Source organism: Drosophila montana, unplaced genomic scaffold, assembly GCF_035044405.1.
Source record: "Drosophila montana isolate Dmon_TW-CO22-7 unplaced genomic scaffold, ASM3504440v1 contig_960_1, whole genome shotgun sequence".
Classification (NCBI taxonomy): domain Eukaryota; kingdom Metazoa; phylum Arthropoda; class Insecta; order Diptera; family Drosophilidae; genus Drosophila; species Drosophila montana.
Window position 1 is genome coordinate 145,721 of NW_026999244.1, and position 26,107 is coordinate 171,827.

Below are 26,107 nucleotides of genomic sequence, written 5' to 3' on the forward strand. Positions count from 1 at the left end.
TCAAAGAAGCCTCCAAGAGCCTCACAGATTATAATGTATCTTTATACATTTCGGCTGATGCGGCTGCCTTAAAGCTAATATACCCATATACTTGTAGCATACAGAGCAAAAAGCGTAGTAACAATATGTACAAACACCGCAAAACATTTTATTACATTATTGTGTGCCATAATTGAAAAAGTGCGTAATAAAACTTTTAGTAGCAACCGATTGATGCAAATTTAAACTGATCAGGTCAATTTTAAATGTCATTTGAAATGTGATCACGAATTTTATAATTTTATAAGAAAAAATAAAATATTTTGATACACCACAAAAGACATATAGACAATCTTAAGCAACGACTATTGTACTAATAAAAGATATGAGCAATTTAAAAATATTTATGTACGTTTTATAAAGACCATGGCTTAAGTGTCAATAGCGCCATCTATATGCCAGTAGCTGCAGCTGACATAATAGAGAGCGCGCGCGAGAGAGCTTTTGGCAGCTTTTTAGCCAACAGCTGAGCGTGAGTCTGGCAAACTGGCAAGCGGCTGGCAGGCGACAGGAACTGACACAGCCAGCGAGCCAGTGGCAGTTTGGGAAAAGCGCACAAGTGTCCTAGCGCCTGGCTGCGTTGTCCTTTAATACAACAAGCATCAAGCGGCGTCTGCTCAGTCGTCGATGGCTGCTTCAAGCGAACTGTTCAAGCATTGCGCTCGCATATTCTGACCAAAAGGCTACTCAAAGTAGGCTCGCGCGCGCTTCGCTTATCAAAAAAACAGTCGAACGTGAAAGTTGTGAGTGTGTTTTTGTGTGTCTGTAATTATGTGTGTGTGGGTGTGTGAGGCAAGGAACTGAATTGAAAGTCAAATCTAAAATACAAGACAAATAAATCACTAGCCAGAAATAAAACAAAGGCGCGTAGTGAAGACAATACATATGCACAAATAAATAAGGCAGACATTGAGAGGCGCTAAATAATAAAAGCAAAAAAAATAATGTATATAAATAGTAAGAAATAATAAGGAAACCCGCCAAAGGACTCAGCTAATGCGGCGTGTGCGCAACGCGGTCTTGTACAAAAATTAAAGCATACTTTTGAGGGCTCTAATATATTTCGGTGCGCATATTTCATTCGCAATTGTCTCTACGAACCCACAGGGCGGGGCGGCAAGGGGCGTGCTACAATTTATGTTTGCTTCTTTTTTTTGGTTTTTGTTGTTGGTATTCACAAAAAAATTACAATAACACAAGTGGACAAAACGTTGAAACAAAACGTATAGAAATATTTGCCTCAATATGTCAAAGTTTATTAGACATTTGGCTTTGCGTGCCCGCGGCAATTTGTGGACAGTTGTTCCGAGTTGTTGTTGTCGTTGTTTCTTTTTGTCTGCGTGGATAGTAAAACGTCCATTAGTTTTGATAAATGTGTGCCCAGTTGAACATACAATTGCCCAATTCAACTGGCCGTGGCCCAAACTAAGCTGACGCTTTGTCTGCCCCGGTTTTGGCTCATTATGAAATGAGTTTCAGGCCGCCTAATGACCGGCTCATCATTTACTCAGTTATTGTACGTTTAGTGCCAAAATTGACAGACGATTTGTGCGCAAGTAACGAGCAAAAATATCATTTAGTTTTTACAGTTGAATAACATTTGCGTGCGTGGCACTTTCGTGCAGCACTTGGTTGACAAAACGTTTATAAAGCAGGCCCCCAGCCCATTTAAAATTACCATTGCTTAAGCCACAACAAACAGTTGACAGCACTCAATGCCACTCGAACCCTATTCACACTTTTCCGCTGCCAAGTCGCCTCCCGTTTACCAAAATGTCAAATGTTGCACGTAATTAAAATTCGCTGAATTGGAAGCCACTCGAGCCGGGTGGCAAGCAGCTGTGGATCTATGGTGTTGCCTGTTAGCCTAGGGGGTTGACTGTCAGGTGAAGTGCGACCTCATTCGCCGTGCTAAATTCATCTGATTAATATGCAATAAGCGGCGAAATCAGTTAGCAAATCGGCTCAAAGTAAACAACTGAGCCAAAGGTTGACAGCGATAAGCGACAAATGTGACGCGGGACCACAAGCAAAAGTTAAACAATGAGACGCAGCCCTATATAAAGCTGTAATAACTATAGATTATATGCACACATATATACATATATATATATATATATATATATATATAGAAGATGTATATATAAAAAGCCGGGGCATGCACCTTAACGAGCTCGCTAATGGCACATACACTCACACACAAACACGCACACACACACAAGATAAAAATCGATATTTTACTTTGAGCTTTAAAAAAACTTGTTCCAACTTTTGTGGTCGCCCCAAGTGGCATTTGTCTTAAAGTTGACTTGGCAAACTGGGCATATCCCTTTATGCAGTCAAATATGCAGCAATGCTTCTTCTTATTCTTATTGCTTTATGGCAACGATCCTGCCTAGTTGCATGCCTCAAAGTGTTCATTTTGCAGCGCTGCTGACTTCAAAATGGTCGACGCCTTAATTGCCGCACACTTGGCGCCGCGCATAAATTTGGTGCTACGCTTGACTTGCCACACACACAGTCGCTAGTACACACATATTCATTCGTCTTTGTGTATGTGTGTGCGTATGTGTAATTAAGCAGCCTTCTGCATCCTTTGGGCCGATTGCTGTTGCCATTTTGGCTGCTCCTTGCATGCCTTTGTTGTGACCCAGTTGTGCTGGCTGTGTGCGCCTTTGGCTATTGCACGTGTTGCATGTGGCATGCAACAAACATGCAAGTACGCAATAACAGCTGCAATAAGCCGTCAGCAAATGGCACAACAACTGCTGTAGCAACTGTTGTTGGGAAATTCTACGAGCTAAGCTCCTTGAGAGCTCACTTGCACTCATTCGAATATTTGATTAGCATTTCGTCCTTTTCAAAAAACAGCCAGGCGTGGTCCCTAAACATATGCAAGGGGGCTGGCCAGCAGCTCCACCAGGCGAATATAAATAAAAGCAAAGGCCAACAAAATTTAAAACCGAATACGAAACGAACCGGAACCAAATACAGAGCTGAAAACATTGTTAAGCCGATTTCAATGTAGAAATTCATGAAATATTCATGTCCTTTGTGGCATTTCTGGTGCTAAACTCGTGACAGCTGAGCGCCCTACAGCAATCCTTAAAGTTGACGAACAACTTTTGTGTTGCTAAAATACATTTTTTTGACGTATTCGATCTAAAAATGAAAAATTTAAGAATAATATTAAATTAAAATATTTATTGTGCAGATCTTAATACTAACAAACAATGTTTTTCTCAAATGCATTGCAATTAAATATTGAATACGTTATGAATCGCATTTGATCAACATATTTGTGCAAGTGAATTAAAACGCCAGCAAATATTTTTGCATTTCCAAAAATAACCAAATATACTGCTAAAATGGTAAGTTTGTGTATTCTGTATTCAGATTGCATTCGTATCTAAATTGAATATATATTTAATTCATGGTTGTATAGGCTCAAAGCTAAGTCAAATAGTATGTCATCAATTTATGCGAATAATTAATTGTTGGCTCGACTCGAAATGACAAATTTAATTTTCATATAAAAAACTGCAAACGCTTCAAAAAAAAAAAATGGAGAAATGAAAAAGAAACGAATAGAAAATTCTATCACAACACAGTAAATAAGTAAAATGTTCGGGCCGAGCAAAACATGTTGAGATAGTGGAGCGGATGCATAAATATTTATATATACATGACAATGATTGATCTAAAATAATATTTTGATGGATCTAATAAATTCCTTTGTACTTTTCCAAACAGCACAAACAAATAAAATGAGACAAACAATCATTGAACTTATCGCTGGGATAACAAAGGCACATATTTTATACTTTAATTTCATTTATTCTTATCATATATATTACTTGTCTTCCGTCTTAACGGGGGTTCGGTCCGTAAACTTTGTACCCGTCTGACACTACTATTAACATTAATTCATTTTTGATTTCTTTGTTTTCTCTTTTAATTTATAATTATAGCTCTTTATCTTTGTGAATAATTACAAAAATTTAATAGACCTTTGCTGCTGGAGTTGAGCCGACGACCTCCCGCTCAGACTACCAAGCCAAGCAGCCTCGTAAAATCCCGTTTACACTTGTCGTGCTGTGGTTTGATTACCAGTCATTCAGGCAATCAGCCAGGACACACTATTTTATAAACCTGAATGTAGATAAAGGAAGGAAAAGATAGTCAGTAAATTGTTGTTTGTAAAATTTTTAATTTAGAATTCAAACAGGGACCGCAATATTTACTTTTATTTGAATGTAGTTCAATTATTTTATGAACATAATTCTTGTATGCTGATAAAGCGATATATGTATTTCAGGTATGTAAATTAAAAAAAAAACAGTCTTTAAAAATCTTAACGGCAAGGCATATTAAATGCCAAGGACAATGATAGAACTCAACTTGCTATGCGAATCAATTCAATGACAAGGCAAACAAAGTTCCCGTGTTGACATGTCGCGCACACAGACACACAACACACACACACGCACACACGCGCACACCATATCAGAAGCGTTCGCTTTTAATGATAGCGATTTTCGCATTTCTTCGCATGTTTTTCCATTTTATTTTCAAATTACGCCGAACTGTGGCCCACGTGTAGCAACGTTTCCATCAGCTGCATGGCTCAAGTTGTTGTTTGTTTGGTTTAGGTTTGTTGTTGTTGTTGTTGCTAATGCTTTGTTGTTGCTGCAACATTTCAATATATGCGCAACAAACACAATAAACATCAAATATCGGTTAGATACATCTTCATCAGGCAGCTCATGAGCTGGGTGGAGGACACTAGACGTTTGCGTAATGTATGTAAATATATTTCAAGTATTTCTCCTTGCTTGCTTTACATTACTTCCGGCGGAAGCGATTGATTGTGCGCCATCTTGCAGAGCTCTATAGGCATGTTACTACGTGTGTCAGCGTGTGTCTATGTGTGTGTGTGTGTGCGCCTGTGCTTGATTTCGCATAACAAATCAAATTGATTGCTTATGGGATACATTTAAAAGAAATGAAATGCGCAATCCTCATTGATTTCACATTTTTCACAACGAGCTGGCCCCAAAAAAAAAGCTTAAACGACTTTTTCGCTTTACTTAGCAATTTATTATTATTATCTTTTTTTTTGCTGAGTGTTAGCTGGACTCCATTTTATTATCACTTATTTTCCCTGCAAGTGTAATTAAAATGTTGCCAGCATTCAATTATGCTGGCACTTTTATGATTTCATTTTGAGTGCCCATAAAAATGTTTCTGTAATTTCTGAAGGGCCGCCGCGTTTGGCCACTTACCAGTTAAATTTTCGCATTGAGATAAATGAAAACCAGACAATAATAATACTGTACACGAATATGCACCATATATTTAGCATAAATATTATGCTGCGCAATAATATAATGATGCGCCCTTTTTCATAAACTAAAACACTGTTCTTTACGTATTTCCATTATTATTTTTATTTGCAGTATGGCTTTGTTAACTACGCTTTGGAGTTGCTGGTGCTCAAATATTTCGACGAGGAAATATGGGAGAAGATCAAGTAAGTAGCGCTAACAACATTACAAAGCAACAGCTCGGAAAACTCATTAGAGGCGCCTAATGCGAAAAGTACGGTCGTGTTAAGCCAGAACTTCGAATATTATCAGAAATTAATGTGCGACTTTGGCGTGTCTGCCAGAAATACGGTTAAGCAACTTGCCCAGAAAATGGGATCAAACATTTTTCATGGCACATAATTTGTGTTGGGATACAATGGCAAGTGAAAGTTTTGATTAGCATGTTGAATCATGCACAAGTTAATTAGTTTAGGCAGAAAAGTGCGCGCTTCTATTATGATTATGATGCAAATGTCAGTAGCTATTAGCTGTTGTTTTTATTAATAGAGCTATGCGGTGGTTAAATTGAAGAAGTACAACAGAAACAAACTTAATCAAGAAAGCACTCTCCGCATCGACTCCTGCTTGCCTCAAAATGAAACCAAATTATTCAGAATATGAGAATGGAAAATATCTATTTGAAGAGGTAGCAGAGGTTGTTGAATCGATTCACTAGAAGGAAGAAGCTGGGATTAGTAGGAATCTTCAACTGAGTAAACACCGAATCGTTTCACTAGAAGGGTGAAGCTGATATTAGTAGAAAGCTTGAACTAAATAAACACCGAATCGATTAAATATAAGGGAGAAGCTGGGATTAGAAGAAATACTGATATCCCTTAAGCTTAAATAAAAACTTTATTTGATTTAAGCAAATAATAATGTGCAGTAAATGCTTGTAACTCTAAATCTTCAAGGTTATGAATTCCTAATGCACAATAAAGCTTCAATTCAACAATAACTATAATTATTATTATTAGTTATATAATTAATATAATTATAATTATAAATATAAATATTTAATTTTAAATATACATGTATATAAATTATTATTATAATTATAATTAAATTAATATTAATAATAATTATAGTTATTGTTTAATTTAAGCTTTATTGTAATTATAATTATTATATTTAATATATTTATTATATATTTAATATTTAATATAAGTATTATATATTTAATATTTAATATATAATTATTATAATTATAATAATAATAATAATAATAGTAATAATAATAATAATAATAATATTATTATTATTTTTAATAATAATTATAATAATAATAATAATAATAATAATAATAACTATATAATAATAATAATAATAATGACAATATTAATAATAGTAACAATAGTAATAATAGTAATAAAAATAATACTAATAACTATTATCATTAAAAAGTAATAACTACAGTACTGCTATATAAAAAATTAATCTGATTAGACCACTGTAATAGATAACGACGTGTTTAAACGACACCTTACAGTCCCTGATTTAATGTCGCTTAACATACACAAGCACGCACTCAAACACATACACTCACACATAGGTCCTTGGCTAACTGCCGGAAGTGTGCACAGCAATTGCGGCATTTCTATATATTTATCTACTTTCCAACTGCCGAGCTCTGCCCTCGGGTTACTGGTTACGGTTACAGTTTTAGATGCTTTTGCAAATGAACAATGTGGCGCATTTAATTAATAACTAAAATAAACATAAATTTATGCTCAATTGTCTGCCAACACGACCCGCAATTAACTAATTATACATTTTTCACATGGGCGAAACGTGCACATGAGTATATAAATTAATTGTGTGCGTATCCGTGTGTATGTGTGTTTATACTGTGTGTCTTTGTTGTCAGAGGCACATAAACAAAGCTAAACACGCGTCGCATTAATGTTAACAACGATTTGTGGGTCTCGAGCTGAGCTGAGCTCGAATGCAGCGCAAGAATTAACGGATATCCGGCCAAAAACACCAACGCGCCGAACAGCCTACTGTGTGTGTGTGTGAATGGGCGTGTGTGCGTGTGTGTCTTTAACCAAATACAATTCGCATTTATCTTAATTAAGTTATTGATATTGCGTGTGTATTTGCTAAGCGCCCGTTTGTAGCTCTGCGTTTGCTCCTTTTTGAGGCTGCCCTGCCCTTGCCCTTGGGTTTGCCTTTGCCTGAGTCATGCGCTTATTTCTCCTTGTCGTCCTTGTGGGTTCTGCGGTAACCAGTCAACCGTTCGTGCATGACGTCAGTTGCTGCTTTAGCTAATTGAGCAAGATTTATGATTTGTGATTGCCTAACCGCAAGTCAGCTGCCAAAACAGTCGCAGCATTAACTTCTTCAGAAACCCCTTTTAATTATCAACATGAAAGGCAGCAAATAAACAAACAAGCAAACGGCAACTTTTCTCATTTATTGCGGCTGGTCGCAGCATTCAAGAAAAATGCGCTCAACTTGACCCTAGCCTAAGCGGCTGCGGCTGCTGCTGCCATTGAGGCTGCCAATGACTTGACTTTAATTACATTGCAGACAGCTGGCATTGGCAGTGGGCAATCAGTGCAACAGCAGCAGCAGTCAGTGCGGCAATCAGTGTGGCAGCTGGCAGTGGCAAGAGCCACACTCATTATAGTGCTACTTGAGGCGACTAGGCATTGGCATTGACGTTCGCCCACACTTGAGTCAACACACACACTCATGCACTTTCAATTGGAGCTGGGCAAGTGTCGTGCTTTCTTTTGATTTAAAAAAATTGCGAAAAGCGTTACTACTCGTCCCTCTTTTTGTCAACGGACTGTTAAAAAAGTCAAGTATGTGCATGTACAACATTACGAAGTCAACATAAAAACTAACACGAAAAAACAAGACGTGCTTAACAATACTGCATCGTGCATAAATTGACAAATTCAAAACGCAAATACCATAAAGTAAAATAAATAAAATATTGGGCAATGCTGCAATGCATGACGTATCATGTCGTGCGTGTTCGTGTAATGCATGTTAATAAAATCAACACGAAAATACAACTGAAAACGTTGAATGTGATTTGATGCGTACTCGTATTGAGAAAATATATGAGAAAGCACGACTTAGCGGGCCCATATACGATGTAAGCACATGCATATGTTGTAATAAACTATACAAAATGTTCATTTAATTGAATACTATTTAAATATATTAAAATAGTTGCGTCGACTATCGCATGTGTGTTTGCAACTTGGGCTTTGCACTAATGTCGTGACACATTCGCATCTCTAAAAAAACAGTCGCAGACAAGAGTTGTCGTCCTCGTTTGCCTTTCGTTTAGTTGCACTCGAAGGCATTGTCAAAGCGTTCATTAAAAAGAAAACAGGACCAAAGGCGAATACCATTGACAGGATACAAGGAGCAGCGCATACGTGCGTGCGTGTCATAATGTCTGTCTGTGACTGTGTCTGTGTCTCTTTCTTTGTCTGCCCCTGTGCGCCCCTCTCTGTCTGTCTGTCTTTCTATCTGTCTGTCTGTGTCTGAGCCTTCAATATGAATGGCAATGGCATTTGCCTTGATTGACGCACTACTGACCGCAAATGAATGAATGTTTATAGCTGTCTCTCTTCCTCACTTTCCCTTTCACTCACTTTCTCTTTCTCTCTCGCTCTCTCTCTCTCTCTCTCTCTTTTTCTGTCACTTGGCCTCTTGTTGATGATTGCTTTTAAAGCTGACAGCTGCTTTATTTAGCTTTAAAGCCAGACACCGTGGCTATTTTAGCCGGCGCTCGTGCACGCCCGCACTTAATCAGAATCTGTGCGCTAAGTGCTTTATGGGCTTCTTCTTCTTCTAATCGTAATTGCTGTTGTTGTTGTTGCTGTTGCTGTTGCCGCATAATTGCAACACATCAATCTGCAAATGAGCTTCATTAATTTGCCAAGCATAGAAGAACAAGCAAAAGATTGAGCTTAAAGTGAAATCAGATTTAACTGCTTGGAAATATGAGCTTGTATTTTGTTATTGTGTGCTTTTTACCCTGCACTCATTGTAAATACATGAGATCATATATATATACATATATATATATATATATATATATATATAAATCATAGTCCTGGTGGAACGGTGTGGAAATAAAGCTGTGAGTGAATTGTATTTTATTTGAAGCAGTGAATCTTCTAGTCGAACACTCTCGGGCCCTAAACCACTCTGGCTCTTTTTTTTCTAGCCTTATGTCTTGACTTTGACTTTGATGTGGCACAAGAATCGCAAGGATTGAGTAGCAGCTCGTGCCCAATGCACAGCGGCTGTGACTGCGACTGAGGCCGAAGCGCTTGACATTAACGCTCGTGACACAAGCACACACACGTACACACACACGTACACACACACGCAGAGACACACGCACAGTTGGCCACGGTCAGAGTGGCAGTTGTTGTGCTAATACACAGACCGGAAATGTAGCTGACCCCCCGCAGCTGCCACCCGCAACATCTCTATTTTATGCTGTCGCAGTGTCGCTTTATTGTTATTGTTGCAAAAGTCCTTGTTATTGTTATCGTTGCTGCTGCTGCTGTTGCTGTAGTGCGTGTTTGTGGCACTTTAGACAAAAATCGATTTGCCTATAAAATGTTTTACACACACACACGACAACAATAAGGCCAAGCTGCATGTGTCCGCATGGCTTCTAAGCCTCAAGGCCCAAAAAGCGCAGGCACCCACAGCCCGTCGGTACGCCCGCCAGTCTGTTTGTCTATGTATGTCAGTCAACTGGTTTGCGCGTAAGTCTGTGAATATGTTCGCTCGGCTGAGCTGCTCTGCTTACTGCCAAAAATTCACTGCTAATGGGCACCACTGCCGAGCCCGCATTCCTCCCCAAACAAGCCTTTGGTCATTTGCTGGACCGCAGAGCCAGCTGCCATGCGGGCAACTGCGCCGGGATTGATTATGCTTGCTTCGAAACGCTTTCAACTCAATTTCACAAAGCTAAACATAGTAAGGATTTGGCTGAGTTCAAAAATAGCTGCATTATGTGACTGAAATTTATAAAAGTTCAAGTGCTTCTAAGAAAATGTAAAAAAAATTCAATTTTAAATTTTAATAAACTGTTCTTTTCAGCAGCAAACGGGCGAAACTGGGTCGCTTTTGCAGCTGGGAACATTGTCTTTATCGGCCTGCAATTGCGTTGGAATTCTCATCAGAGGCCAAACAAGCCGGGCCATAATTCTGTGACCTGACCGTGTCATCAGCGCTTCGTTAGCATTCGGGTCGCAGCTAGTGGCATGGAAAATTTAATATATTGACAAGGCATTGGATTAGCTACACGCCTCGCTTTGCCAGCGACACATTTGCGCTACGCTTCACTTATTGCGCATACGCCCAGTGGTACGATGCGCGTGTGTTTGTGTGCGTGTATGAGGGGGGCATCATATTAAATGCAAATTTTCAGAACATTTTACCCGAAAAGAGAACAAGAATAAATAAACGACCTTCCACAAGTCGAAGCTTAAATACCTTTACAGTCATGTGGCTTATAAGAAATTTTATACGAACGATTTGCTTCTAACCAAGTGTTTCAAAAGGTGTCATATAATAATCAGGATAATATGTTATGGATGTTAGGATATTTTATGCGAATAGTAAAGCTAGTAATTGATCAGTTTGGCTAAGATATTTTTAAAGATATAAGGAATGTCCATAAATTAATAGATTCGACCGATTCTTTCTATGGCAAATATGCAAGGTGAACAACGAAACTAATTTATGCCACATTTCTTTAAGAAATCTCTAAAAGTCTAAAGACTTTATCATAAAATAACTTTATTTTTGACAGATTTTTCCCTTGACAGCTATGTAACCAACGCCACGCTATCTTAACCAAATGTACAGACGGACATATCGACCATAACGACTCGGCTGTCGATCCCCTGATCGAATATACATGTATTTTCTAAAGCCTTTAGGATGACTTCTTCTATGCGTTACAAATTGTAGTTTACAATTACAATGCTCTTTTCTAGGGTATATAAGGGAAAAAATTATTTCTGCGACCTATTAACTTTAAGAGCAGCTGCGGCAACTGCTGACAAATCTTTAAGCATCATCAATCTTAATTTTCCTGTGCAGCTGGCAAAACGGGGTAGCTGAGCCACGTCGTCTAGTCACGCCTCGTCATTCTCAACTAGGCGCAGATTTTATTTGACTACACACATACACACACAGACACAGGCACACAAGATTGAATCCTTTGGCTGCCATTAAATACGCATTTCTGCACTCATGTTAATTCAAAAGCCGTTTGCTAAGTGCCGCTTAAAAAACCGCGCACAACAATTTTATTTATTTTTTTTTTTATTTTTTGAAGCCATTAGGCGCTGGTTTTAGCTTCGTGCCCCATGTCCAAGCTTTATATTACAGCGCTTTATTTTAGCCAACCATTTGTGGGTCCTGCTACTCTTTAGATATTCATTCCAACACATCCACACACGCACACACGCGTATAGACACACGCCCGCAGCATTATGTGGTGTTTTCTTTTTTCTTTTTGAATCACGAAAATCGATCGCATTTTCATGGCAGACATTATGGAAATTCGAGTCGCTCTTCAAGTGTTTGTCTGTGTGAGTGTCGGAAATGGCATTTCTCAGGCATGTAACGAGTTGAGGATATGCTTGCGTGTGAGTATGTGTGTGTGTGTGTGTGTGCTAATGCGTCAACAAATGTGCGTTGGCGCGTCTCAAGTTTCAATCCCAGTCAAAAAGCCGTTTCGTTTTGCAGAAAAATTCTTCTAGTTTTAAATATAACACAAGAGTTGGCAGCGGTGTGCGATGTGTATAAAATATGTGTTTAAATGTATGGCTGTGTGTGTGCGATATGTGTGCGTGTCGTTAACCTACACAAATAAACAACAACAACAACAACATGAAAAGTTAAACCCAACAAACGAGTTAGAAAGCTTTAGACATGAGTGGTAGACGAGGAGTTGCCCTGTTTTAGAAATTTGTGCTTTTCTACAGTCTTAGACATACGCAAACTTCAGCTAGATTTTAGTGCGTGAAAGAAGTACAACTCAACCGTTTTTATTCTAAGAACGCAATTTTTATTTAAGGACATTTTTTTAATACTAAAATATTCGGAATATAAGAATTAAATACTCAATACTTATTCGAAGAAAATTTGTTTTACAACTGAAACTTCTCAATTACATATTTTCAAGTATAAAAAATTGTTGTAATGTGTGTTTTTTTTACATTTTATATAATGTTTCGATATTGATTTGGCAACATTAACAGTTTTTAAGGAGTTTTTTAACTTAAAATTAAAAATAAGGGAAAAGAGTAAAAAGTTGTGAAACACTGGTATGACAGAAGTGCTTAATGCTACTCTGTCAAAAAATATATATTTTAGTCCGAAACTAAATACTCTGTTCTTGTGGAACGTATGTCTTGCTGTCTATTTGCCATTTTAAATATGTATTTATCTATATTTTTGTACTGGGTTATTATTATAATATTTGTTTATTAAAGGTCGGCAAAACGTGTGTCAACCTTAGTTTTGAATACATAAGAATAGAAAAATGTAAAGTTTAACCAGAATATTAAATTTTCTAATATAATCGCCGACTTGATGGATGTTTTTTTTTGCAAATCCGGCCAGCTATGCCTCATTTCACAGCGTCTATAGCAAAGAAGGAAGATAAAAATAACCGTAATCAGCAATTTTAACTTTGATTAAATAGTAAATTGGAAAAAAGGCAAAACAAGTTTATTTAATTTATATACTGTGTTGGACAAAGTGTTACCAATATAAAATCTAATAAAGGCACAACATAGTTTAATGAACCGCTGACCCCAGCCCCTGAAATGAGAATATATATATCAATGAATTTGCTGTTCTTGCTCTAATATTTTAAACTATTAAAAAAATGCCGCATACAGGCATGTCAATATTTATTCGTGCACTTTTTTAAGTCCTTAGATAGGCTACAGGGTATACCAAGAACACCCGAAACAATAACAAGCAGTCAACCCTTTGCACACTCGTGAGCTTTGTAAAATTTAGTTAGTTTGTTTTCAACTTTTTGCCTTTGTGTTTGTCATATTTTCATATCTTTTCTCCAACTGTTGCCGATTGTTTCTGACAGCTGAACGCATCCAATAATATTTTCTGAGCTCTATGTATATTGACTAGGGACCCCTACGGCGCCGCACCTGTTCCTGCTGTAACTGCCTCTCCATTTGACACGTTTTCGCACTTATCGCCGAGATTACTTTCCGCATTGATTGCATTTCGCTGGCTCGAAGGCTTTTCGCGGCGACTTCTCAACTTCCTTTTGGTGCTTCATTTATTGTTCGTTTGATTGCTTCATATTCAGCGTATTGGCCCACCTGGTGCAGCCACGCCCCCAATTTATGCTTGTAAGTTCGCGTTTTATTTGCAGCACTTTTATCGCTTTATGAATTATGTGTTGCGACGCGTGCGTGTGCTCAAAACTTAGCCACGCGGCGCATACGTAATGCGAAAAATGGCGTCTCAAATCTACTACGGCGACTCACAATATTGCCTGTTATGGCTTCTCAATGGCTTCCCCGAGACCGATTGCCCCTTCGTGCGCTCAACTCAAATCGAGTGCATTAATCCAAGTCAAATGATAGCAGCATTGTTTATTAAAGGCATTTATATTGTTTGTCAGCTCAATTAACACCAAATCAGAGAAATAAGCAACATTTAATTGAAAGTGACAGTTGTCCAAAGAACGGTTAAGAACGGTTAGATATCCAGGCTGGGTATTCAAAAAATATTTACGATTATAACAATAATTATCATAAAAATAGCGAAACTACTACTCATAGTTAAAATAGTAATAATAATAATAATAATAATAATTATAATCATAATAATAATTATTATAATAATAATAATAATAATAATAATAATTAAAATAATTATAATAATTATAATAATAATAATTAAAATAATAATAATAATAATAATAATAGTAATAATAATAGCGCATTATGGACATTCCGCGCGGAAGGTCCTAATGTAAAAGTCAAAACTTACGCAGCCTTAAGCCTGTGCGCTTTTTGATGAATTTCTGGAGCAAAGCTCTTGTAGGCTGCTCTTAACTTATTACCAACTCATTTCACGCCAAATGCTAATTATAAATTTATCGACTTTCGTGCCAAAACTAAAGACCGCACAAAGCTCCGTTAATTCATAATAATAACTGGATACACGGCAAACAACAATGTTTGGCACCCGCCCCCACCCACTGCTGGCCAGCTTCTGAAACCTAGGCCCCTGCGGGCAAGCAACAAATATTAATTAAATAAGTTAAATATGCCGGTTGCTTGTTCGCTTGGCGGCGGGGCGTATGCGCAATGCCTATCATGTTAATCATACGCCCTGTGCGCACCAAGTTTCGCCAGTCTGGGTGGGCTATAAAATTACGTTCTTTTTCATTGTATGGTCAACTGCACATCAAGTTTGTGGGGGGGGTACCCAGGAGGGGCGGCCCACGTATATGGCGTATAAATGCATCTGTGGAAAATTCTTATTTATTGCATTTAAGAATTGTGGAACAGCTGGCTGCGGGTGTGCGTTTGTGTGGGTGCACGAGAATCCCTTTGGAATGCTACGCAACACTTAAATGCAATTTATATGGCACTCGTGCAGCGGGTCAACGAAGCGCAACTTATAAAATTTTTTTTGTACTTTTTCATTTTTTATTTTCCTTAAATTCAACCGAAAATCGCGCGGAATTCGCCTATTGTCCTTCATACTTGAACATGCAATTCAGAAAGAATTGAATACCATTAAATTTATTCAAGTTCCTGCACCAGCGGACACATCAATTTACTGCTGCGTAACGTGCAACAATCTGTGGCAGCTGCCTCCTGACAGCAATCGCAATCGCAACTGCAGCTGTGCTCCAGTTGTTGCAACTGCTTTAGATCCAGCTCAAATCAAAGATGCGCCTCTTTGTCTGCCAGAAATTTTGCTTATCCCGCGCCACTTCTTCACCCCCTGCGGCTGATGTCATCATGCAAATCGATGACATTGACCAACGACACTGTAAAGCATTGCGAAGAAATTTTTCCCTTGATTTGCATATAACAACGCGCACATGTCGGCGAGTGTTTGCATCCGCATCCCACACACACACACTCACAGATACAAAGACAACAAGGGAACACATTTTCAACTGCCTGCAGCGACATTGCAACTGTAAACTTGTAAACTACAGTGGCATGCCAGACCGGAAGTGTTGCCTTGTGCCACTGTCAATTTGCGACATTTTGTTTTTTGTTGATGTTTTTGCTTCTGTTGCAGCTGCCTCGTTTGCGTCACTTCGAATTTCGCATTCCATTGGATTGTCCCTTTGCCCGTTGGGCATCATTAAATCAAACGCCTTTGCCAACATTATTACAATATTATACCCAGCACCCATTGAAATAAATAATTTGGGTTTTATCTAGATCAGCGAAGGTAAAGTTTAGCGTTGGGCTGTCAAACACAGAATTGTAAAACATTTCTATATCTAGCGATCTTCCCTATGGCTGCTATAAAATAGCAGAGTCGGATTCAACCAATTCCCCCCACATGCGTTTCCTGCAACGGACCTATATAAAGTTTCATCACAATAGCTTTCTAGTTAACCGGATAGTTTGCATATTCACACATTTAATCAGCTCGCTTGCATCATCAATCAGTCAAGCAGTCAGTAACGAAGATAGAATTATGAAGATCAAGGCTGAAAACCTTTTTTGCACCGAACATGTATAAATTTGGAATTAGAGTTTGTTACTTACCCTAAACCGAACCTTGAAAAGATAAAGAAGAGTCGAATCTCAATTTGAGTCGAACCACATTTTGGTTTGCTTAATTTGGATACGTGATAATGACATTGGAAAAATGTTCAATCAAGAGCTACAGCTAATGGCGCAGGATTGATCCCAAAAGTGAACCGAACCGGTCCAGGCCTTCAGCTGGGATAATAAAATGAATATTTGAATATAAATTAATATTTTCATACTTTAGAACAGCTTAAAGCAAAATAAAATACACAAAAATTTCTTCAGCTGGGATAATAAAATAAATATTTGAATATAAAATAATATTTTCATACTTTAAAACAGCTTAAAAAATATACTATACATCAATTTCTGATAGTTTTTAGAATGCACACACTACGATCTTTAGACTTAATTGCAGGATATTTGCTAGCTGGACACTTATTCCTTTGAACGTTTTCTGTTACACGCAGTGTTCAATAACTACAACAGACCCAATCAGAACTTTGAATTTCGCATGCTCAGCGTTTCTCTATTTGCAATTTATTAAATTGATTTTATGGACATTAAAAGAAGTCTAGCGGATAAATTTTAGCAGATAAATAAGAACAAGAGATACAAAGTTTTTTAATAAATGGATAACAAGGATGCTTCCATTACTTACGAGTATTAGCACACACTTTGAGTCAGCTTTAAAGCCCAAGTAAATTAGGGACTCAACGCTATGCCTCACATTTGGTCCAGTCAGCATTTAGTGGGCATCCAGGCCAAGCCGCAGGCGGACAGCGCCAGGACTCCGGCAAAGGCAGTGTGCCGCATTTATCAGCGCCTATCGACAGTTGCTAATGATGTCCTAATTTCGAGATGTCACAGTGTGCGCGTAGATAAGATTTTGGCCAGGCCAAGAGCAAAAAAAAAGGCAGAGAAAATGTCAGGCAAAATATAAGACAAGATGGGCGAAACTCAATCGATGAGCGAACGACCACAAAGTGCCAGCCATAACAAATGGGCCAAGTAAATTTCGATTTGCCGGGAGGTAAATGGGAGTGAAAGTCTGTGACAAAGTCGCCTTTGCCACGCATGTGGACAGTTATTAATGAGCTGGCTGCAGCGCAGAATGAAAGTGGAATTCATTAATTTGACTGACCAGGAAGGTGCTTGCTTTTCTTTTTATGCGAGAGATTAGGCCGGGCTGCTGCTGCCACACTTGAAGCTGCGTTAAAGGTTAATCATACGCCCCATGGCCGTGGCGGCTTAGCGACAGTAAAAATGCTAAGCCGCTGCTAAATTGACTTGGCTCGGCTAATCGCAATCACAATGCCAATGGGTATGACAATGACATTCGCAATGATGAGCATGTTGCTGCTGATGATGGGGGTTAAGTTGAGACTCAGCTGGCGCCCAGGCGCCCTCCTTCGGCATTAACGACGTTCACCACGTCTGCGTGTGGTTGGCTCTGTAGCAATTTAACGCTAATCGCATACAAATACGCACATACATGAGATCCACGGGATTGGCAGGGAAGAGTAGCTGAAGTAAACGCCGTTTCACAACGTTCACAGAGTACGTGCAACTGCAAGGCTGACCGGGTGTGCCCCACTTTCTCGCTGCCATGTTTTGAATAACACGCCTCGAGAATTACAACGCCCAAGTCACATAAGTACATATAACAAGCAACAAGACTACTTCTATTTCGAACTATCGGCTTGAAATTACCCTGTGCAAGGGAGAAAACATGATTGCAGGTTCGCTTTTGGGCTCGAATCGAAGCCTTGTTTTTTAGCTCAGCTTGTGGGCCTGGTTAATCATATTTTTGGGAATTTAAAAATATGTTCAAGCGAAAGGATCAATGTTGCCCCCAAGGGCTAAATTGTATTTATACATCCAAATGCGCTATCAAGAGAGCTAGTGTGCCTCACGGTATTAATTCAGCTTCTATAGTCCTTGTTTTGACTTATTGGTGCACTCTCTTTCTCTTTCCCTCTCTGTTTCTCTCTATCTCTGTCTCTCTCTCTCTCTCTCTCTCTCTCTCTCTCTCTCTCTCTCTCTCTCTATATATATATATACATATATATATATATATATATATTTATCTCTTTTTCCTATTCTGTTCAGTATTATTTCATACAGTACTGTTTTTTTAAATACACCTCATAGTTGTAACATCACAGGATATACAAACAAAAGGACTCTGCGTCTCAACCTCAGCGCTGACTGCAATTTCAATGTTAATTTGCCAGCCCGTTTTGTATGTGGGCAGTGCTTAATGCTATATGCTTGTGTATTACCAGGCTCTTAAACTTTGTTTTCCAATCCAAGCGCAATGGCTTGGGTCTCGAGCAACAAGGATGCTCTTCCTATTACTTATTACCAATGCTAATGCCTGGTCTGGCCCTGGCCATGGTCCAACTTAGCACTTGCTGAGTGTGTGTGTGAGTGTGAGTGTGTGTATGCTGTTTTCACGTTGTTTCTGGTTCTCTATTTGTGCCACAATAAAACATGTGACTCACTTGAGTTATGTGGCACATTAACTTGCACAAGTCTTAAGTGGCTTTTAACCTTATTTCGTTTCCGTTTCTTCGCTGCAGCCACTGCCATGCGTTCTTGGGGGTCGCTGCTGCAGCAGCTGCCACTTAGAAAATCAGCAGTAAAGCTGCATTCGAGCTTAAAGGAATTTGAAATACTCTCTGTAAACAGAACATACGACTCTATTGTCGTATAATATAGTTTTCTTTTAAGCTACTTTTTATAAACAAAAACGATTTAAAAAAATTCAATAATATTATTATATATAAAAAATTCATATATTTAATGGCAAATCTTTATCTAAAGATAAGTCCTATCATGACTGTCATGGCTGTCAAGCATTCGCTTTTGATTTAATTATGTCAGTTTAAAGTTGAGTATTGGGATTTACTGCGAACTAGTTGAAACTAGTTGAACCAAAACTTTTTAATCCTTTAAAATGAATTGATTTTTTAATGTATTTTAAAAGGTGATTTAAGTTTTGAAAAGCTAAAGTATTTTAAGATCTAGGAAGAAACTTAACTAGGAATTAGGCAGCCCTTTTTACTTTTGCTTTTTTAATGACATTTGACAGAAAATTAACCCTCTCGGATATATTTCGTTAAAGTATTGTATAATTACGTTAATGTCCACAATCAATTGTTAAACTGTTAATATAATAATATATGTGTTTATTATTATTATTATTATTATTATTATTATTATTATTACTTTTATTATTATTATCAATATTATTATTATTTTAATTTTTATTTTTTATTAATATTATTATTATTATTATTATTATTATTATTGTTATTATTATTATTATTATTATTATTATTATTATTATTATTATTATTATTATTATTATTATTATTATTATTATTATTATTATTATTATTATTATTATTATTATTATTATTATTATTATTATTATTATTATTATTATTATTATTATTATTATTATTATTATTATTATTATTATTATTATAATTATTATTATTATTATTATTATTTATTTATTATCAATATTTTTATTTGTATTATTGATATTATCATTATTATTTATACCTCTACTATTGTTAAACGCCATTCGTCGGATTCAACCCCGATTCCTTAGCTATTTGAATTTTTTATTTGGTGGAGCTAACTTAGCAAATTACCAATTGACTTGAATTTAAAGGACTTGTGGGATTTTATAGGGCTGTAAATATTTATGCTCGTGCTGCATATAAAACTAAAAAACCAAAGAAGCCCACGCAAGCTGTAGGCCAGAGACAAGCTGAATGTATTTTATATTTAGCTGTGCAGAGGAGGCGCACGCTAAGTGCCCAAGCAATGCGCTAGTTATATTCTCTGTGGCAGTGTGTGAGTCTAGGGATGCGCATGACACACACGCGCGCCTCTAGTTTTGAACCGCTGACAGAGCCGAGCAAGTTTTCAGCAACTGTCATGGGCGTGGGCCAGAGTTCATAAGCCAAAGCCAAAGCTGGCAGAGACCACCCGGCACTGTAGGGATGACGGCGGAAGTAACTCGCAATTTAATGCTATTATAGTATTAAATCTACAAAGCAGCGCAAGCTCATTAAAAATTCTCAATTTGTGCATGGGGTGGGTGTTGCGGCTGCTTGTTGGCGTCGCGAGGGGCGTTTAAAGCCACAAACGGCGAATCAAATTAGAAAATTGATTTGTTATCAATTGCGGTAGACTTGGGCTAAAACTTTGTAAACCAACTTAAAGTTGAAAGCTGAAGCAGCCAAAAGCCAACAAGTTGTTCATAATAAAGCGATTTAGTGGCTCGCCATCAAATTGAGAGGGAGAGCGTGTGCACATACACACACAAGCACGCACACATACATTACACAGCTGCGTGTTCGAGTCGCATAAAATCCCTGAGCGGTCATGTGAGTATGCGTAGGTGTACGTGTGGGTGTGTGTGCGTGTTTGCCTTGTGGCATATTAAACAATAATATTTAGACGCAAGCGCGTCAAAAACAAAATCCAGCCACCTCGAGCCTGGCCCGGACTGCAAATATCTAATTGCCAAATGGCCGTGCACTGGCAATTGTTGGCCTGTTTGGCAACCAATACACGTGCAACTTAGCAAAGCCTGCAGGCATAGCTCCCGACAGCCGCAACAGCAAAAACAACATAACATTATGCCCAGTCCATTGGCTGGCAGCTATTTAGCCGCCAAATGTTTGCATATTATTTGCCGGCCAGCGCCATTTTCCAGATTAAAGCACTTAGTGGAGCCAACCTTCCCACCCGCACTCGCACATTATTCAAATGAGCGCGAAAAGCGTTAGGAAAAGCTCGCGCCACGACAGAGCGGAAATTGAATTTGTAAGCTGCTAAAAGACAGCAGCCAAGCAGCTAAGCAGCAAGCGAAGCCAGCGCAGCCGAGCTACTAAATGTCGTATTGAATTTGTTACGCTCCGCTTACATGGCGTATACTTAATGTCAAGAGTAGCTGGAAATAACAAGGTGATAAATTGCGAGGCGTGTAATTAATTTGTACAGCATAAATTAGCTCAAATGTTCAAAATTAATGTTACTTTTTGGCAGAACACATACAAAAACCTGCTCTTTATTTAACACATTTATCGCAAATTTGATTTGATAATAAAAACGTGGCAAAAGTATAAAAAAAAGTGCAATTGGGCAACTTTGTGTGTCGCTTTGTTACGCGCACGCACACATTAACTTTTTCAATTAAGTTGTCGATCTAAAGGTGAAACAAACACACACACAAACACACGCACACACACGCGCACACGCACATTTAAATAAATGAAAATCAATCATACGCAGCGTAGACACGTGAATTGTCTCTTGGGGCTAGCCCCAAAATGTGCGCTCCTAATTTAATATACGCCTTAAATTTCTGGCTCACAATTTAAACGCGCGTGCTTCGAGCCATTTCTTCCAAGAAATCAATTAGGCTCCACACAAAGTAAGTCTCGAGGCGAATTTATGCCAGGGGCAGCATTCAGCAGGTTTCTTATTTCTAAAACAAGCACATCTAAGGAACGTTACAACTAGTTACATTTAACCTAAAAATAAAAAATATTTATTAAAGATGTTTAAGGAAAATGCTTGCAAGAGTCCTTTTTGCGCCATGCTATTTAAAAAGCCGGAAGATAGGACTTTTGCGAAAGCTTTCCATTTTAAAAAAAAAGAGGCATTTCTTAACCGTAATGTGCACCCTACGAAAATGCTGCAAAGGAAATATTTTAGAATTATTTCAATTTCCACTTAATTCACAATAAAAAACATTTTAGCAACACTTTTTTTTTATATTAAATCGAAGCGTTTTAATTAACGAGACATCACGGTAAGGCCAAATTATTGTGCGGATTAAAGCAGTCCTTAGATCAACTTTGTAAAATGCATAAATAAATAAACATTAAAGTTTAGGAAAACTCGCTGCACTACGACACCTGCATAAATCTAATTTTAATTTCCAGTTTCTTGCACAGTCACAACCACATGCAATATATCATAGAATAATGAATTGCAGCTGGAAAATCAGTTACCAGTTTTTGGGGTACGTGGAATGCGGAAATACCCATGAATTTTGAGTAGCTGCAAGTGCAGCAGCAGCTGTGGCCCCGACTCCGATGTTGACCGGAAATTAAAAATAAATTTTTAGCACCCGCGTCTAGTTTTTATGTTCGAGTTGGCCCAAGTAGACCGCCAAGTGAAGATCCGCAGCGAACTGAAAGTGCGAGCATTATTTTAACTGCCCCGCAAATGCTTATATTGCATTGTTGCGACAGCTGTTGATATGATTCACCAGTTGCAATTTGACAGCTGCTTGTGTTGCAACAACAATTCATTTCGAATGAGCAACAAATGAAGTGTTGCCGACGCCCTCGTTGACAAGCTGTCGCCCTGCCTCAGACCGGGCCTGCCCTCGTCACAAATCAGCAGCTGTTTTGCGCTGCTGCTGCGGGAATATCAAAAGTTAGGCCAGGTAGAAAGGGGGCAGCGCGCAAGAAAATGGAAAAACTTTCCCACGTATAATATCTACTTTTCTATTACTTTTTTTCCATGTGATTTCTGTTACTTTTCTGCGATGTTCGCTGTTTTTAATACACTATTCTCAACGTAAAACAGAGTATATTGGTTTTGTGCAATATTCGTCGGCTCTTGGATAATCATATAAATCCACTTTAGACACGATTGTAAGATTTATAGATTAAAAGTCCCCCGCCAAATAATTGAGCAGACTCCATTAGGCTCATTCAAGCAGAAATTACACTGAGTACAGTGTATTGTGCAGTCATGTGCAACTGTTTTCCATTTTTGCTTCGTTGTTTCTGCTATACAGCTATGCTCTGTGGCTGGCACGTTGTATTCAATTTGTTTTGGCAACAGCTTGCCACAAGTTCTATTAAATAATAAAGTCGATTTGCACAATGTTCGCATCGAGAAAAAAACGACAACAACAAAAGGGAATTCCATTTGATTTTTGCCTCTCTTTCGCATTGTTATTCAATGCAAATACGCCTCAAGTTTCGCTCGGGAATTAACATTTACCAAAGCTGCTTTAAACACACTCGAAATTGTACAAAAGTTTTGCAGATTATTTTAATTATTTATTTCTTGATTGAAAATGTCACATAAAATGTTTAATGAAATGTTAAAGACGCTAAAAATACTGTTTTCAATTAAGAGCTTAGATTCATTTTGGTGACAATAACACGGAATACTTAGTTTTAAAGCATGTTAAATAGCTGTAAGCTGTAATATAAAAAATTCCTAAATTTTTATTTAAAATGTTTTAATTCTTAAGAATTGATTAGCATCTTAATGTTAAGTCGCTTTCGTAAGAAAACAGACTTTAATAAAAATAACATATATTTTTATAATGGGTAAAAGCTTAACGAAATTGTTCTTCCTTCGGTTCCTGGTTCGAATTAAAGCTTCGTTCTTAGGTTCAGTTTGTCAACCAACATATTTCCACATTCGAGAAAAGAGGTGTAGGGTCGACCATTTCAATATAAAGTAAAGGCAAACAGTGTAAAATACTTTAATTCTAATCAATATATTGTAAATACAAAAACATGATTTAGTTAAGATTAAAGCTGGAATAATTTTTGACCGATTAGAGTGAAAATTCCGTTTTAGAGAAAAAAAAAACCCTAGAATGCAGTGTGCATGCCGATTCAGTTCGAACCCCGTTTGATTACCTCGAATAGTATTATATTTTATTAAATTTATGCTGTCAAAGAAATATTAATTTGCTAAATTTAACAGGCAGCATTTACAACAAGCTGAACGCAGGCTAAAGATTTTGGATACCGCTTTCGGGTCGGTTATAAAAGCCAGTGCCATATGCGCGTCAGTTGGCTTTATCGCTGCTTCAGGGCAAAGTACACATAAACAAGTACACACTCTCTCACACACACAGCCACACCCGCACATAAATACGAGCACAAAGGCAATTTAATTAAAATTAATGTATGTATTTTCTGCTTCTGCTTGTTCTTCTTATTGCTGCTCGCGCTCTTCATCTTTCGGCTTGTCGTTGACGCTGGCTGCAATCTCCGCCTCCTGCACACTCCACCGGCCCTCCAACAACAACAACAACAACGTGCAGAAAAAAGGCCATGGTCAGCATGGAGGGACAATTTCTGGTGCGTCAAATTTACGATGACGAAATAACATACAATCTAATTGGAGCAGCTGTTGAGATACTCAGTAAGTAGCTGACGAGAAGCAAAGCACTTGAACTGGTTTTTACTGTAGTTGTGCCACATAAAACACGAACCATAACACGCACCACATGTATATATATATATATATCCCCATACAGAGATACCTGCCGATGACATATTGGAACTGTTTGGCAAGACATTCTTTGAGTTCTGTCAGGATTCGGGCTATGATAAAATACTTCAAGTGCTGGGCGCAACGCCGCGTGACTTTCTACAGGTAAAATGTGGCAAATAGCTGGATCTACAGTCGAACGCGCCTATAAGAAACGAGCATGTTTTAATTTCCTGAAAACAAAATGTACTAAAACGCTCCTACTAGTGTTGTAAAGTGATAAATTTCTACCCCAATCGATAGTTTTGCTTTTCGATAGTTTCGTCTGAGTCACGTTAAGCTTACGTTCACGTCGGCAGCTTACGAGCTAGCTTTGCTAACTTTTAAGCTCAAAACATTTTCAATATTGTTAATTATTTTTAAAACTAAAAGAGCTAGCAATGCCAGCACGAAAGCTGCTGACGTGAAGAGCTCAAATAAGCTTTGGGTATTGCAAACTTTAATTTGAATTAAGAAAAGATATTGGTAGAAAAAGCACGTTTCGTTATAGCGTAGTTCGACTGTATAAGCGTCTGCTTACTCATGTTTAATTAAAGCACATTTCGCATTTAACGCTCATTTCACATGCATCACACAGCATCTCATACGAAGCCTCAGCTCGGCTGGCCTCCCCTCACCGCGCCACACCTTGCCTCACCTTGCATCTCAGCGCATTTGCCAATGCCAATTTCGCACCGAGTCATTTTTCATGTTGCCATCGAGTTGCTGCTCGCATCCAGTCGCATTGATAAGCATTATTTTGCTTCAGTGCGCACACACACACACACACATACACGCACAGTCTTACAGACACGCTCACAAGCCCATGTGCCCATGCGGCCTGGCATGGCCTTTTGTTGCACTCACATTCGATTTATTTTCAATTTTCCACACTTTTCACCGCACCATCAACGTCCACATTCTGATCGACATCGTCATCGTCATCCATCTGAGCCCCATTCCTTAATCATAATGAAAAATGAAATTGAATTTTTGCTGCATTATCATTGAAAATATATATAAAAAATAACAACAACAACAACAACAACAAACCAGAATCTGGATGCACTGCACGACCATTTGGGCACCCTGTATCCGGGCATGCGAGCGCCCTCGTTTCGTTGCACGGAAAAGGATGGCGACCTGCTGCTGCATTACTACTCGGAACGGCCCGGCCGACGCACAGACTCGCAGACATACAGACACACAGGAAGAGAGAGTGACACACATACAGTCAGGCAGACAGATAGGCAGGAATACCTGCAGCCTCACAGACCGCCACACTGGTAGAGCCAGACAGGCAGATAGACACGCAGGCCCACAGACTCGCAGACATACAGACACACAGGAAGGGAGAGAGAGATACACAGTCAGACAGAAAGACAGATAGGCAGGAATACCTACAGCCCCTCAGACACACAGAGAGAGAGAGAGAGAGCAGAGAGAGAGAGAGACGCACAGACAAACAGAAACACAGGAAGCGAGAGTGACACACATACAGTCAGGCAGACAGATAGGCAGGAATACCTGCAGCCTCGCAGACCGCCACACTGGTGAAGCCAGACAGGCAGATAGAAACGCAGACCCACAGACTCGCAGACATACAGACAC

General features: G+C 38.4%; 1 protein-coding gene across 1 annotated transcript; it reads left to right on the forward strand.

Annotated features, from left to right (window-relative positions):
- Positions 1 to 570: 570 nt before the first annotated feature.
- LOC135440390 (guanylate cyclase soluble subunit beta-1-like) lies at positions 571 to 25,786 on the forward strand. Its single transcript, XM_064699516.1, has 5 exons — positions 571 to 782; positions 5,499 to 5,572; positions 24,288 to 24,388; positions 24,504 to 24,622; positions 25,553 to 25,786. The coding sequence occupies exons 3-5, from the start codon at positions 24,298 to 24,300 to the stop codon at positions 25,784 to 25,786; spliced, it is 444 nt and encodes a 147-aa protein (XP_064555586.1). The 5' UTR covers positions 571 to 782; positions 5,499 to 5,572; positions 24,288 to 24,297.
- Positions 25,787 to 26,107: the final 321 nt, after the last annotated feature.